This window comes from Anomaloglossus baeobatrachus, chromosome 7 (genome assembly GCF_048569485.1).
Source record: "Anomaloglossus baeobatrachus isolate aAnoBae1 chromosome 7, aAnoBae1.hap1, whole genome shotgun sequence".
Taxonomy (NCBI): Eukaryota; Metazoa; Chordata; class Amphibia; order Anura; family Aromobatidae; genus Anomaloglossus; species Anomaloglossus baeobatrachus.
The window spans coordinates 295,707,894-295,725,955 of record NC_134359.1 but is presented as its reverse complement, the minus strand read 5'-3'; the positions used below and the strand labels follow the sequence as shown (position 1 = coordinate 295,725,955).

Below are 18,062 nucleotides of genomic sequence, written 5' to 3'. Positions count from 1 at the left end.
ACTCACCCATCTGTACTCACCCATCTGTACTCACCCATCTGTACTGACCCATCTGTACTCACCCATCTGTACTCACCCATCTGTACTCACCCATCTGTACTCACCCATCTGTACTCACCCATCTGTGCTGACCCATCTGTACTCACCCATCTGTACTCACCCATCTGTACTCACCCATCTGTACTCACCCATCTGTACTGACCCATCTGTACTCACCCATCTGTACTCACCCATCTGTACTCACCCATCTGTGCTGACCCATCTGTACTGACCCATCTGTACTGACCCATCTGTGCTGACCCATCTGTACTCACCCATCTGTACTGACCCATCTGTACTGACCCATCTGTACTGACCCATCTGTACTGACGCAGAGCACCATGGCCGGGAAGAGGGTAGTCGTGGTCTTCGGAGCCACAGGTGAGTCCAATATTGAGTGCGTAAGGTCACCTTGTACCCCCAGACTGTACACAGAAAGCTCCAGAGCTCCCTCTAGTGGTGGCTGCAGGCAGAACCCAATACAAGACTGTATACAGACCGCTCCAGCGCTCCCTCTAGTGGTGGCTGCAGGCAGAACCCAATACAAGGCTGTATACAGACCGCTCCAGAGCTCCCTCCAGTGGTGGCTACAGACAGAACCCAATACAAGGCTGTATACAGACCGCTCCAGAGCTCCCTCTAGTGGTGGCTGCAGACAGAACCCAATACAAGGCTGTATACAGACTGCTCCAGAGCTCCCTCTAGTGGTGGCTGCAGACAGAACCCAATACAAGGCTGTATACAGACTGCTCCAGAGCTCCCTCTAGTGGTGGCTGCAGACAGAACCCAATACAAGGCTGTATACAGACCGCTCCAGAGCTCCCTCTAGTGGTGGCTATTGGCAGAACCCAATACAAGACCATATACAGACCGCTCCAGCGCTCCCTCTAGTGGTTGCTGTAGGCAGAACCCAATACAAGGCTGTATACAGACCGCTCCAGAGCTCCCTCTAGTGGTGGCTGCAGACAGAACCCAATAAAAGGCTTTATACAGACCGCTCCAGAGCTCCCTCTAGTGGTGGCTGCAGACAGAACCCAATAAAAGGCTTTATACAGACCGCTCCAGAGCTCCCTCTAGTGGTGGCTGCAGACAGAACCCAATACAAGGCTTTATACAGACCGCTCCAGAGCTCCCTCTAGTGGTGGCGGCAGGCAGATCCCAATACATTTATCATTGACCTTGAGACTACAATTGTAGCTTATAACAGGGACCCTCACAGTGCAGCTGAGGGTCTTTAGTCACTTGCACCATAATACATTTTACATTTTGTCTTATTGTGTGTCCTTTCTCACCCCAGGAGCTCAGGGTGGGTCGGTCGCTGCCGCTCTCCTGAAAGATGGCACCTTTGCGGTCAGGGCAGTGACTCGAGACACCAGCAAACCGGCAGCTGTGAAGCTAAAGGAGGCCGGAGCGGAGGTCGTGTCCGCGGATCTGGACGAAGAGAAGAGCCTGGAGGCCGCACTGAACGGAGCGTATGGGGCGTTCCTGGTCACCAATGCTTTTGAAGGCTCTAAGAAGGACAAAGAAATTATCCAGGTGAGGAAGGAAAATTACCAAAGACTCCATGTTTCACAGGAGGACGGCAGTCAGAGGATCATGGAGGAAACTAAGGAGTTTCAGGGAGCCCTAGGATCAAACTAAGAGCAGAGGTCAGGGCTCTGCAGCGACCCCTGGTGACCGATCATGATACTTGCAGTCTGTGTCTGTATTTTGTCATTGTAAACAGTGAGGGGTCAGTAATGAGGATAAAGAGTCAAATAATTATATTAAAGAATAAGTCTACCCTCCATGTCCGCTCTGTGTTCCAGGGAAAACTGGTTGCGGATCTGTGCAAACGCCTGAATCTGGAGCTCGTAGTGTACAGCGGACTGGAAAACGTGAAGAAGACCACCGGGGGAAAGCTGCACGTGCCTCACTTTGACAGTAAAGGCGAGGTAGAAGAGTATTTCCGAGACATCAAATGTCCCATGACCAGCGTCCGAGTAGCCTTCTACTACGAGAACCTGCTGCACGAGTTCAAACCACAGAGGAGCGACGACGGGAAGGAGTTTCATCTAGGTATAAAAATGGACAAGAAAAAAAGTATAATAATACTGCCCCCTATGTACAAGAATATAACTACTATAATACTGCCCCTATGTACAAGAATATAACTACTATAATACTGCCTCCTATGTACAAGAATAGAACTACTATAATACTGCCCCTATGTACAAGAATATAACTACTATAATACTGCCCCTATGTACAAGAATATAACTACTACAATACTGCCCCCTATGTACAAGAATATAACTACTATAATACTGCCCCTATGTACAAGAATAGAACTACTATAATACTGCCCCTATGTACAAGAATATAACTACTATAATACTGCCCCTATGTACAAGAATATAACTACTACAATACTGCCCCCTATGTACAAGAATATAACTACTATAATACTGCTCCTATGTACAAGAATATAACTACTATAATACTGCCCCCTATGTACAAGAATATAACTACTACAATACTGCCCCCTATGTACAAGAATATAACTACTACAATACTGCCCCCTATGTACAAGAATATAACTACTATAATACTGCTCCTATGTACAAGAATATAACTACTATAATACTGCCCCTATATACCAGAATATAACTACTATAATACTGCCCCCTATGTACAAGAATATAACTACTATAATACTGCCCCTATGTACAAGAATAGAACTACTATAATACTGCCCCCTATGTACAAGAATATAACTACTATAATACTGCCCCTATGTACAAGAATAGAACTACTATAATACTGCCCCTATGTACAAGAATATAACTACTATAATACTGCCCCTATGTACAAGAATATAACTACTACAATACTGCCCCCTATGTACAAGAATATAACTACTATAATACTGCTCCTATGTACAAGAATATAACTACTATAATACTGCCCCCTATGTACAAGAATATAACTACTATAATACTGCCCCTATGTACAAGAATATAACTACTACAATACTGCCCCCTATGTACAAGAATATAACTACTATAATACTGCTCCTATGTACAAGAATATAACTACTATAATACTGCCCCTATATACCAGAATATAACTACTATAATACTGCCCCCTATGTACAAGAATATAACTACTATAATACTGCCCCTATGTACAAGAATATAACTACTATAATACTGCCCCTATGTACAAGAATATAACTACTATAATACTGCCCCTATGTACAAGAATATAACTACTATAATACTGCCCCTATGTACAAGAATATAACTACTATAATACTGCCCCCTATGTACAAGAATATAACTACTATAATACTGCCCCTATGTACAAGAATATAACTACTATAATACTGCCTCCTATATACAAGAATATAACTACTATAATACTGCCCCATATGTACAAGAATATAACTACTATAATACTGCCCCTATGTACAAGAATATAACTACTATAATACTGCCCCCTATATACAAGAATATAACTACTATAATACTGCCCCCTATGTACAAGAATATAACTACTATAATACTGCCACTATGTACAAGAATATAACTACTATAATACTGCTCCTATATACAAGAATATAACTACTATAATACTGCCCCTATGTACAAGAATATAACTACTATAATACTGCCCCTATGTACAAGAATATAACTACTATAATACTGCCCCTATGTACAAGAATATAACTACTATAATACTGCCCCTATGTACAAGAATATAAATACTATAATACTGCTCCCTATATACAAGAATATAACTACTATAATACTGCCCCTATGTACAAGAATAGAACTACTATAATACTGCCCCTATGTACAAGAATATAACTACTATAATACTGCCCCTATGTACAAGAATATAACTACTACAATACTGCCCCCTATGTACAAGAATATAACTACTATAATACTGCTCCTATGTACAAGAATATAACTACTATAATACTGCCCCCTATGTACAAGAATATAACTACTACAATACTGCCCCCTATGTACAAGAATATAACTACTACAATACTGCCCCCTATGTACAAGAATATAACTACTATAATACTGCTCCTATGTACAAGAATATAACTACTATAATACTGCCCCTATATACCAGAATATAACTACTATAATACTGCCCCCTATGTACAAGAATATAACTACTATAATACTGCCCCTATGTACAAGAATAGAACTACTATAATACTGCCCCCTATGTACAAGAATATAACTACTATAATACTGCCCCTATGTACAAGAATAGAACTACTATAATACTGCCCCTATGTACAAGAATATAACTACTATAATACTGCCCCTATGTACAAGAATATAACTACTACAATACTGCCCCCTATGTACAAGAATATAACTACTATAATACTGCTCCTATGTACAAGAATATAACTACTATAATACTGCCCCCTATGTACAAGAATATAACTACTATAATACTGCCCCTATGTACAAGAATATAACTACTACAATACTGCCCCCTATGTACAAGAATATAACTACTATAATACTGCTCCTATGTACAAGAATATAACTACTATAATACTGCCCCTATATACCAGAATATAACTACTATAATACTGCCCCCTATGTACAAGAATATAACTACTATAATACTGCCCCTATGTACAAGAATATAACTACTATAATACTGCCCCTATGTACAAGAATATAACTACTATAATACTGCCCCTATGTACAAGAATATAACTACTATAATACTGCCCCTATGTACAAGAATATAACTACTATAATACTGCCCCCTATGTACAAGAATATAACTACTATAATACTGCCCCTATGTACAAGAATATAACTACTATAATACTGCCTCCTATATACAAGAATATAACTACTATAATACTGCCCCATATGTACAAGAATATAACTACTATAATACTGCCCCTATGTACAAGAATATAACTACTATAATACTGCCCCCTATATACAAGAATATAACTACTATAATACTGCCCCCTATGTACAAGAATATAACTACTATAATACTGCCACTATGTACAAGAATATAACTACTATAATACTGCTCCTATATACAAGAATATAACTACTATAATACTGCCCCTATGTACAAGAATATAACTACTATAATACTGCCCCTATGTACAAGAATATAACTACTATAATACTGCCCCTATGTACAAGAATATAACTACTATAATACTGCCCCTATGTACAAGAATATAAATACTATAATACTGCTCCCTATATACAAGAATATAACTACTATAATACTGCCCCCTATGTACAAAAATATAACTACTATAATACTGCCCCTATGTACAAGAATATAACTACTATAATACTGCCCCCTATGTACAAAAATATAACTACTATAATACTGCCCCCTATGTACAAGAATATAACTACTATACTACTGCCCCTATGTAAAAAAATATAACTACTATAATACTGCTCCTATGTACAAGAATATAACTACTATAATACTGCTCCTATGTACAAGAATATAACTACTATATTACTGCCCCCTATGTACAAGAATATAACTACTATAATACTGCTCCTATGTACAAGAATATAACTACTATAATACTGCCCCTATGTACAAGAATATAACTACTATAATACTGCCCCTATGTACAAGAATATAACTACTATAATACTGCCCCCTATGTACAAGAATATAACTACTATAATACTGCCCCTATGTACAAGAATATAACTACTATAATACTGCCCCTATGTACAAGAATATAACTACTATAATACTGCCCCCTATGTACAAGAATATAACTACTATAATACTGCCCCTATGTACAAGAATATAACTACTATAATACTGCTCCTATATACAAGAATATAACTACTATAATACTGCCCCATATGTACAAGAATATAACTACTATAATACTGCCCCTATGTACAAGAATATAACTACTATAATACTGCCCCCTATATACAAGAATATAACTACTATAATACTGCCCCCTATGTACAAGAATATAACTACTATAATACTGCCACTATGTACAAGAATATAACTACTATAATACTGCTCCTATATACAAGAATATAACTACTATAATACTGCCCCTATGTACAAGAATATAACTACTATAATACTGCCCCTATGTACAAGAATATAACTACTATAATACTGCCCCTATGTACAAGAATATAACTACTATAATACTGCCCCTATGTACAAGAATATAAATACTATAATACTGCTCCCTATATACAAGAATATAACTACTATAATACTGCCCCCTATGTACAAAAATATAACTACTATAATACTGCCCCTATGTACAAGAATATAACTACTATAATACTGCCCCCTATGTACAAAAATATAACTACTATAATACTGCCCCCTATGTACAAGAATATAACTACTATACTACTGCCCCTATGTAAAAAAATATAACTACTATAATACTGCTCCTATGTACAAGAATATAACTACTATAATACTGCTCCTATGTACAAGAATATAACTACTATATTACTGCCCCCTATGTACAAGAATATAACTACTATAATACTGCTCCTATGTACAAGAATATAACTACTATAATACTGCCCCTATGTACAAGAATATAACTACTATAATACTGCCCCCTATGTACAAGAATATAACTACTATAATACTGCCCCTATGTACAAAAATATAACTACTATAATACTGCCCCTATGTACAAGAATATAACTACTATAATACTGCCCCTATGTACAAGAATATAACTACTATAATACTGCCCCTATGTACAAGAATATAACTACTATAATACTGCCCCTATGTACAAGAATATAACTACTATAATACTGCCCCTATGTACAAGAATATAACTACTATAATACTGCCCCTATGTACAAGAATATAAATACTATAATACTGCTCCCTATATACAAGAATATAACTACTATAATACTGCCCCCTATGTACAAAAATATAACTACTATAATACTGCCCCTATGTACAAGAATATAACTACTATAATACTGCCCCTATGTACAAGAATATAACTACTATAATACTGCCCCTATGTACAAGAATATAACTACTATAATACTGCCCCCTATGTACAAGAATATAACTACTATAATACTGCCCCTATGTACAAAAATATAACTACTATAATACTGCCCCTATGTACAAGAATATAACTACTATAATACTGCCCCTATGTACAAGAATATAACTACTATAATACTGCCCCTATGTACAAGAATATAACTACTATAATACTGCCCCTATGTACAAGAATATAACTACTATAATACTGCCCCTATGTACAAGAATATAAATACTATAATACTGCTCCCTATATACAAGAATATAACTACTATAATACTGCCCCCTATGTACAAAAATATAACTACTATAATACTGCCCCTATGTACAAGAATATAACTACTATAATACTGCCCCCTATGTACAAAAATATAACTACTATAATACTGCCCCCTATGTACAAGAATATAACTACTATACTACTGCCCCTATGTAAAAAAATATAACTACTATAATACTGCTCCTATGTACAAGAATATAACTACTATAATACTGCTCCTATGTACAAGAATATAACTACTATATTACTGCCCCCTATGTACAAGAATATAACTACTATAATACTGCTCCTATGTACAAGAATATAACTACTATAATACTGCCCCTATGTACAAGAATATAACTACTATAATACTGCCCCCTATGTACAAGAATATAACTACTATAATACTGCCCCTATGTACAAAAATATAACTACTATAATACTGCCCCTATGTACAAGAATATAACTACTATAATACTGCCCCTATGTACAAGAATATAACTACTATAATACTGCCCCTATGTACAAGAATATAACTACTATAATACTGCCCCTATGTACAAGAATATAACTACTATAATACTGCCCCTATGTACAAGAATATAACTACTATAATACTGCCCCTATGTACAAGAATATAAATACTATAATACTGCTCCCTATATACAAGAATATAACTACTATAATACTGCCCCCTATGTACAAAAATATAACTACTATAATACTGCCCCTATGTACAAGAATATAACTACTATAATACTGCCCCCTATGTACAAAAATATAACTACTATAATACTGCCCCCTATGTACAAGAATATAACTACTATACTACTGCCCCTATGTACAAGAATATAACTACTATAATACTGCTCCTATGTACAAGAATATAACTACTATAATACTGCTCCTATGTACAAGAATATAACTACTATATTACTGCCCCCTATGTACAAGAATATAACTACTATAATACTGCCCCCTATATACAAGAATATAACTACTATAATACTGCTCCTATGTACAAGAATATAACTACTATAATACTGCCCCTATGTACAAGAATATAACTACTATAATACTGCCCCCTATGTACAAGAATATAACTACTATAATACTGCCCCTATGTACAAGAATATAACTACTATAATATTGCCCCCTATGTACAAGAATATAACTACTATAATACTGCCCCTATGTACAAGAATATAACTACTATAATACTGCCACTATGTACAAGAATATAACTACTATACTACTGCCCCTATGTACAAGAATATAACTACTATAAATACTGCTCCTATATACAAGAATATAACTGCTATAATACTGCCCCCTATATACAAGAAAATAACTACTATAATACTGCCCCCTATATACAAGAATATAACTACTATAATACTGCCCCTATGTACAAGACTATAATTACTATAATACTGCCCCCTCTGTACAAGAATATAACTACTATAATACTGCCCCTATGTACAAGAATATAACTACTATAATACTGCCCCTATATACAAGACTATAACTACTACAATACTGCCCCTATGTACAAGAATATAACTACTATAATACTGCTCCTATGTACAAGAATATAACTACTATAATACTGCCCCTATATACAAGAATATAACTACTATAATACTGCCCCTATATACAAGAATATCACTACTATAATACTGCCCCCTATGAACAAGAATATCACTACTATAATACTGCCCCCTCTGTACAAGAATATAACTACTATAATACTGCTCCTATATACAAGAATATAAATACTATAATACTGCACCTATGTACAAGAATATAACTACTATAATACTGCCCCTATATACAAGAATATACGGTAACTACTATAATACTGCCCCCTATGTACAAGAATATAACTACTATAATACTGCTCCTATGTACAAGAATATAACTACAATAATACTGCCTCTATGTACAAGAATATAACTACTATAAAACTGCCCCTATGTACAAGAATATAACTACTATAATACTGCCCCCTATGTACAAGAATATAACTGCTATAATACTGCTCCTATGTACAAGAATATAACTACTATAATACTGCTCCTATGTACAAGAATATAACTACAATAATACTGCCTCTATGTACAAGAATATAACTACTATAATACTGCCCCTATGTACAAGAATATAACTACTATAATATTGCCCCCTATGTACAAGAATATAACTACTATAATACTGCCCCTATGTACAAGAATATAACTACTATAATACTGCCACTATGTACAAGAATATAACTACTATAATACTGCCCCCTATGTACAAGAATATAACTACTATAATACTGCCCCTATGTACAAGAATATAACTACTATAAATACTGCTCCTATATACAAGAATATAACTGCTATAATACTGCCCCTATATACAAGAAAATAACTACTATAATACTGCCCCCTATATACAAGAATATAACTACTATAATACTGCCCCTATGTACAAAACTATAATTACTATAATACTGCCCCTATGTACAAGAATATCACTACTATCATACTGCCCCCTCTGTACAAGAATATAACTACTATAATACTGCCCCTATGTACAAGAATATAACTACTATAATACTGCCCCTATATACAAGACTATAACTACTACAATACTGCCCCTATGTACAAGAATATAACTACTATAATACTGCTCCTATGTACAAGAATATAACTATTATAATACTGCCCCTATATACAAGAATATAACTACTATAATACTGCCCCTATATACAAGAATATCACTACTATAATACTGCCCCCTATGAACAAGAATATCACTACTATAATACTGCCCCCTCTGTACAAGAATATAACTACTATAATACTGCTCCTATATACAAGAATATAAATACTATAATACTGCACCTATGTGCAAGAATATAACTACTATAATACTGCCCCTCTGTACAAGAATATAACTACTATAATACTGCCCCTATGTACAAGAATATAACTACTATAATACTGCCCCTATATACAAGACTATAACTACTACAATACTGCCCCTATGTACAAGAATATAACTACTATAATACTGCTCCTATGTACAAGAATATAACTATTATAATACTGCCCCTATATACAAGAATATAACTACTATAATACTGCCCCTATATACAAGAATATCACTACTATAATACTGCCCCCTATGAACAAGAATATCACTACTATAATACTGCCCCCTCTGTACAAGAATATAACTACTATAATACTGCTCCTATATACAAGAATATAAATACTATAATACTGCACCTATGTGCAAGAATATAACTACTATAATACTGCCCCTATATACAAGAATATACGGTAACTACTATAATACTGCCCCCTATGTACAAGAATATAACTACTATAATACTGCTCCTATGTACAAGAATATAACTACAATAATACTGCCTCTATGTACAAGAATATAACTACTATAAAACTGCCCCTATGTACAAGAATATAACTACTATAATACTGCCCCCTATGTACAAGAATATAACTACTATAATACTGCTCCTATGTACAAGAATATAACTACTATAATACTGCCCCTATGTACAAGAATATAACTACTATAATACTGCCCCTATGTACAAGAATATAACTATAATAATACTGCTCCTATGTACTATGTACAAGAATATAACTACTATAATACTGCTCCTATGTACAAGAATATAACTACTATAATACTGCCCCCTATGTACAAGAATATAACTGCTATAATACTGCTCCTATGTACAAGAATATAACTACTATAATACTGCTCCTATGTACAAGAATATAACTACAATAATACTGCCTCTATGTACAAGAATATAACTACTATAATACTGCCCCTATGTACAAGAATATAACTACTATAATACTGCCCCCTATGTACAAGAATATAACTACTATAATACTGCCCCTATGTACAAGAATATAACTACTATAATACTGCCCCTATGTACAAGAATATAACTACAATAATACTGCTCCTATGTACTATGTACAAGAATATAACTACTATAATACTGCCCCTATGTACAAGAATATAACTACTATAATACTGCTCCTATGTACTATGTACAAGAATATAACTACTATAATACTGCCCCTATGTACAAGAATATAACTACTATAATACTGCCCCTATGTACAAGAATATAACTACTATAATACTGCCCCCTATGTACAAAAATATAACTACTATAATACTGCCCCTATGTACAAGAATATAACTACAATAATACTGCCTCTATGTACAAGAATATAACTACTATAAAACTGCCCCTATGTACAAGAATATAACTACTATAATACTGCCCCCTATGTACAAGAATATAACTACTATAATACTGCTCCTATGTACAAGAATATAACTACTATAATACTGCCCCTATGTACAAGAATATAACTACTATAATACTGCCCCTATGTACAAGAATATAACTATAATAATACTGCTCCTATGTACTATGTACAAGAATATAACTACTATAATACTGCTCCTATGTACAAGAATATAACTACTATAATACTGCCCCTATGTACAAGAATATAACTACTATAATACTGCCCCTATGTACAAGAATATAACTATAATAATACTGCTCCTATGTACTATGTACAAGAATATAACTACTATATTACTGCCCCCTATGTACAAGAATATAACTACTATAATACTGCCCCCTATATACAAGAATATAACTACTATAATACTGCTCCTATGTACAAGAATATAACTACTATAATACTGCCCCTATGTACAAGAATATAACTACTATAATACTGCCCCCTATGTACAAGAATATAACTACTATAATACTGCCCCTATGTACAAGAATATAACTACTATAATATTGCCCCCTATGTACAAGAATATAACTACTATAATACTGCCCCTATGTACAAGAATATAACTACTATAATACTGCCACTATGTACAAGAATATAACTACTATACTACTGCCCCTATGTACAAGAATATAACTACTATAAATACTGCTCCTATATACAAGAATATAACTGCTATAATACTGCCCCCTATATACAAGAAAATAACTACTATAATACTGCCCCCTATATACAAGAATATAACTACTATAATACTGCCCCTATGTACAAGACTATAATTACTATAATACTGCCCCCTCTGTACAAGAATATAACTACTATAATACTGCCCCTATGTACAAGAATATAACTACTATAATACTGCCCCTATATACAAGACTATAACTACTACAATACTGCCCCTATGTACAAGAATATAACTACTATAATACTGCTCCTATGTACAAGAATATAACTACTATAATACTGCCCCTATATACAAGAATATAACTACTATAATACTGCCCCTATATACAAGAATATCACTACTATAATACTGCCCCCTATGAACAAGAATATCACTACTATAATACTGCCCCCTCTGTACAAGAATATAACTACTATAATACTGCTCCTATATACAAGAATATAAATACTATAATACTGCACCTATGTACAAGAATATAACTACTATAATACTGCCCCTATATACAAGAATATACGGTAACTACTATAATACTGCCCCCTATGTACAAGAATATAACTACTATAATACTGCTCCTATGTACAAGAATATAACTACAATAATACTGCCTCTATGTACAAGAATATAACTACTATAAAACTGCCCCTATGTACAAGAATATAACTACTATAATACTGCCCCCTATGTACAAGAATATAACTGCTATAATACTGCTCCTATGTACAAGAATATAACTACTATAATACTGCTCCTATGTACAAGAATATAACTACAATAATACTGCCTCTATGTACAAGAATATAACTACTATAATACTGCCCCTATGTACAAGAATATAACTACTATAATATTGCCCCCTATGTACAAGAATATAACTACTATAATACTGCCCCTATGTACAAGAATATAACTACTATAATACTGCCACTATGTACAAGAATATAACTACTATAATACTGCCCCCTATGTACAAGAATATAACTACTATAATACTGCCCCTATGTACAAGAATATAACTACTATAAATACTGCTCCTATATACAAGAATATAACTGCTATAATACTGCCCCTATATACAAGAAAATAACTACTATAATACTGCCCCCTATATACAAGAATATAACTACTATAATACTGCCCCTATGTACAAAACTATAATTACTATAATACTGCCCCTATGTACAAGAATATCACTACTATCATACTGCCCCCTCTGTACAAGAATATAACTACTATAATACTGCCCCTATGTACAAGAATATAACTACTATAATACTGCCCCTATATACAAGACTATAACTACTACAATACTGCCCCTATGTACAAGAATATAACTACTATAATACTGCTCCTATGTACAAGAATATAACTATTATAATACTGCCCCTATATACAAGAATATAACTACTATAATACTGCCCCTATATACAAGAATATCACTACTATAATACTGCCCCCTATGAACAAGAATATCACTACTATAATACTGCCCCCTCTGTACAAGAATATAACTACTATAATACTGCTCCTATATACAAGAATATAAATACTATAATACTGCACCTATGTGCAAGAATATAACTACTATAATACTGCCCCTCTGTACAAGAATATAACTACTATAATACTGCCCCTATGTACAAGAATATAACTACTATAATACTGCCCCTATATACAAGACTATAACTACTACAATACTGCCCCTATGTACAAGAATATAACTACTATAATACTGCTCCTATGTACAAGAATATAACTATTATAATACTGCCCCTATATACAAGAATATAACTACTATAATACTGCCCCTATATACAAGAATATCACTACTATAATACTGCCCCCTATGAACAAGAATATCACTACTATAATACTGCCCCCTCTGTACAAGAATATAACTACTATAATACTGCTCCTATATACAAGAATATAAATACTATAATACTGCACCTATGTGCAAGAATATAACTACTATAATACTGCCCCTATATACAAGAATATACGGTAACTACTATAATACTGCCCCCTATGTACAAGAATATAACTACTATAATACTGCTCCTATGTACAAGAATATAACTACAATAATACTGCCTCTATGTACAAGAATATAACTACTATAAAACTGCCCCTATGTACAAGAATATAACTACTATAATACTGCCCCCTATGTACAAGAATATAACTACTATAATACTGCTCCTATGTACAAGAATATAACTACTATAATACTGCCCCTATGTACAAGAATATAACTACTATAATACTGCCCCTATGTACAAGAATATAACTATAATAATACTGCTCCTATGTACTATGTACAAGAATATAACTACTATAATACTGCTCCTATGTACAAGAATATAACTACTATAATACTGCCCCCTATGTACAAGAATATAACTGCTATAATACTGCTCCTATGTACAAGAATATAACTACTATAATACTGCTCCTATGTACAAGAATATAACTATAATAATACTGCCTCTATGTACAAGAATATAACTACTATAATACTGCCCCTATGTACAAGAATATAACTACTATAATACTGCCCCCTATGTACAAGAATATAACTACTATAATACTGCTCCTATGTACAAGAATATAACTACTATAATACTGCCCCTATGTACAAGAATATAACTACTATAATACTGCCCCTATGTACAAGAATATAACTACAATAATACTGCTCCTATGTACTATGTACAAGAATATAACTACTATAATACTGCCCCTATGTACAAGAATATAACTACTATAATACTGCTCCTATGTACTATGTACAAGAATATAACTACTATAATACTGCCCCTATGTACAAGAATATAACTACTATAATACTGCCCCTATGTACAAGAATATAACTACTATAATACTGCCCCCTATGTACAAAAATATAACTACTATAATACTGCCCCTATGTACAAGAATATAACTACAATAATACTGCCTCTATGTACAAGAATATAACTACTATAAAACTGCCCCTATGTACAAGAATATAACTACTATAATACTGCCCCCTATGTACAAGAATATAACTACTATAATACTGCTCCTATGTACAAGAATATAACTACTATAATACTGCCCCTATGTACAAGAATATAACTACTATAATACTGCCCCTATGTACAAGAATATAACTATAATAATACTGCTCCTATGTACTATGTACAAGAATATAACTACTATAATACTGCTCCTATGTACAAGAATATAACTACTATAATACTGCCCCCTATGTACAAGAATATAACTGCTATAATACTGCTCCTATGTACAAGAATATAACTACTATAATACTGCTCCTATGTACAAGAATATAACTACAATAATACTGCCTCTATGTACAAGAATATAACTACTATAATACTGCCCCTATGTACAAGAATATAACTACTATAATACTGCCCCCTATGTACAAGAATATAACTACTATAATACTGCTCCTATGTACAAGAATATAACTACTATAATACTGCCCCTATGTACAAGAATATAACTACTATAATACTGCCCCTATGTACAAGAATATAACTACAATAATACTGCTCCTATGTACTATGTACAAGAATATAACTACTATAATACTGCCCCTATGTACAAGAATATAACTACTATAATACTGCTCCTATGTACTATGTACAAGAATATAACTACTATAATACTGCCCCTATGTACAAGAATATAACTACTATAATACTGCCCCTATGTACAAGAATATAACTACAATAATACTGCTCCTATGTACTATGTACAAGAATATAACTACTATAATACTGCCCCTATGTACAAGAATATAACTACTATAATACTGCCCCTATGTACAAGAATATAACTACTATAATACTGCCCCTATGTACAAGAATATAACTACTAAAATACTGCTCCTATGTACTATGTACAAGAATATAACTGCTATAATACTGCCCCCTATGTACAAGACTATAACTACTATAATACTGCCCCTATGTACAAGAATATAACTACTATAATACTGCTCCTATGTACAAAAATATAACTGCTATAATACTGCCCCCTATGTACAAGAATATAACTACTATAATACTGCCCCTATGTACAAGAATATAACTACTATAATACTGTCCCTATGTACAAGAATATAACTGCTATAATACTGCCCCCTATATTTGTATTGGCACTATGCTCTGATGAATCTTGTGTTATTTCAGGCCTTCCGATGGGTGATGTACCCCTGGATGCGATCTCAGTTGAAGATTTGGGTCCTGTTGTTGTTGCGATTCTGAAGTCTCCATCTTGCTACAAAGGAAAGGACATCGGGTTGAGCGCAGGGAAGTTATTGGTGGAGGAATATGCCAAGATAATGTCCACGATCACCAAGAAGATCATCAAAGATGCTAAGGTGAGAAGGACCACAAGAAAATGGCGTATATTACAGACTGTAAGGCCATTACCTTCCGACCAGTAGACTCCACTGGCATCGAATACTTTTTTCCAAGCTATTCATTTTTCTATTCATCTTGTCTAGATTCTTCCGGAAAAATTTGAGGAGCGAGGAGGGGCGCACGGGATGGCTAACATGTTCCGATTTTACATGATGAGACCCGACCGGGACGTGGAGCTCACTCGCAAACTGCACCCCAAAATCAAAAGCTTCCATCAGTGGATGGAGGAGAAGAAGGAGGACTTCAAGTGGTAATGTCCTGGCCACCCAAAATAAAGTTTTCACACCCTGCCGGGTTTACTGGTTGAATTTGTTGTAACTTTAACCTTTCTTAGACTCTCAATGGTCATGTAGTCAAGTGAGGATCACGGGGTATTGACATGGACAAAATCATCAGGCAGAAGAATGGTCAGTAAGTGAGCCGAGGTCAGAATCTGGAGAGCCGCTGGAAGGACAGGAGTTCACCAGCACAAGTATGACTATAACTGGCAGCAGATGGCAGGATCTCAGGAGCTTAAATAGCTTGCAGTCCCGCCCAGGCTTAAGGGTACAAACACTAGAAGAATTTAACTCCCGAGCTCACATATACCAGTATGGAGGCCATATTTACCAGGATGGAGGCCATATTTACCAAGATGGGGGACATGTATACCAGGATGGGCTCAGGATGGCAGATACATATGTCCGGTTAGTGAGCAGAGCTGCATGACGTGGGTTTCCCGTGACATGAGAGGAGAAGATAGCATGATCAAGAGAATCGAGAGAGAGAATTGACTGGAGGGTAGAGTGAGCGACTGGAGACGGGTCCTGAAATAGGACACCTAGCGACATGGCCCTGAGTTTACAGCTCAAAGAGGTGACGGGTCAGGACGAACCAGAGAACGGGAGACGAGGATAGTGCCAGGGGCGGGAGTTCATTAGGAGTCAGCAAGCTAGATGATAAGGCCGGCCATATTGGGAAATCAGTTCCTTAGCGAGGAAGACAGGGCACAGAACCGTGGGTTGAAGATATGACATTCCGTAACTGGAATGTTGTGCTAAGCTCAGTTGTGGTGAAGGAAGTGAGACTGGTAGAGGAAGCACCAAGGGGGGTCGGGGAAGCAAAGAGACTGGATATAGAAATGCTCTACATAGAACTGTACGAAAACTGATGTGCCCGCTATCTACTGTCATCAAGTGGCTGTGTAGTAAAATAGTGTT

General features: G+C 34.8%; 1 protein-coding gene across 1 annotated transcript; it reads left to right on the top strand.

Moving 5' to 3' along the window:
- The first annotated feature begins 203 nt into the window (after nt 1-203).
- Nucleotides 204-17,146, top strand: LOC142246466 (nmrA-like family domain-containing protein 1). The gene is made up of 5 exons (XM_075319525.1): nt 204-420; nt 1,337-1,575; nt 1,848-2,097; nt 16,630-16,820; nt 16,947-17,146. Exons 1-5 carry the CDS (start codon nt 381-383, stop codon nt 17,115-17,117), a joined length of 891 nt encoding a protein of 296 aa, XP_075175640.1. The 5' UTR covers nt 204-380; the 3' UTR covers nt 17,118-17,146.
- Nucleotides 17,147-18,062: the final 916 nt, after the last annotated feature.

Coding starts and splice junctions, on each gene's coding strand:
- LOC142246466 (XM_075319525.1), top strand. CDS start 381: ATGGCCGGGAAGAGGGTAGTCGTGGTCTTCGGAGCCACAG. Junction 1,576..1,847: donor AGGACAAAGAAATTATCCAG/GTGAGGAAGGAA, acceptor TCTGTGTTCCAG/GGAAAACTGGTTGCGGATCT. Junction 2,098..16,629: donor CGGGAAGGAGTTTCATCTAG/GTATAAAAATGG, acceptor GTGTTATTTCAG/GCCTTCCGATGGGTGATGTA.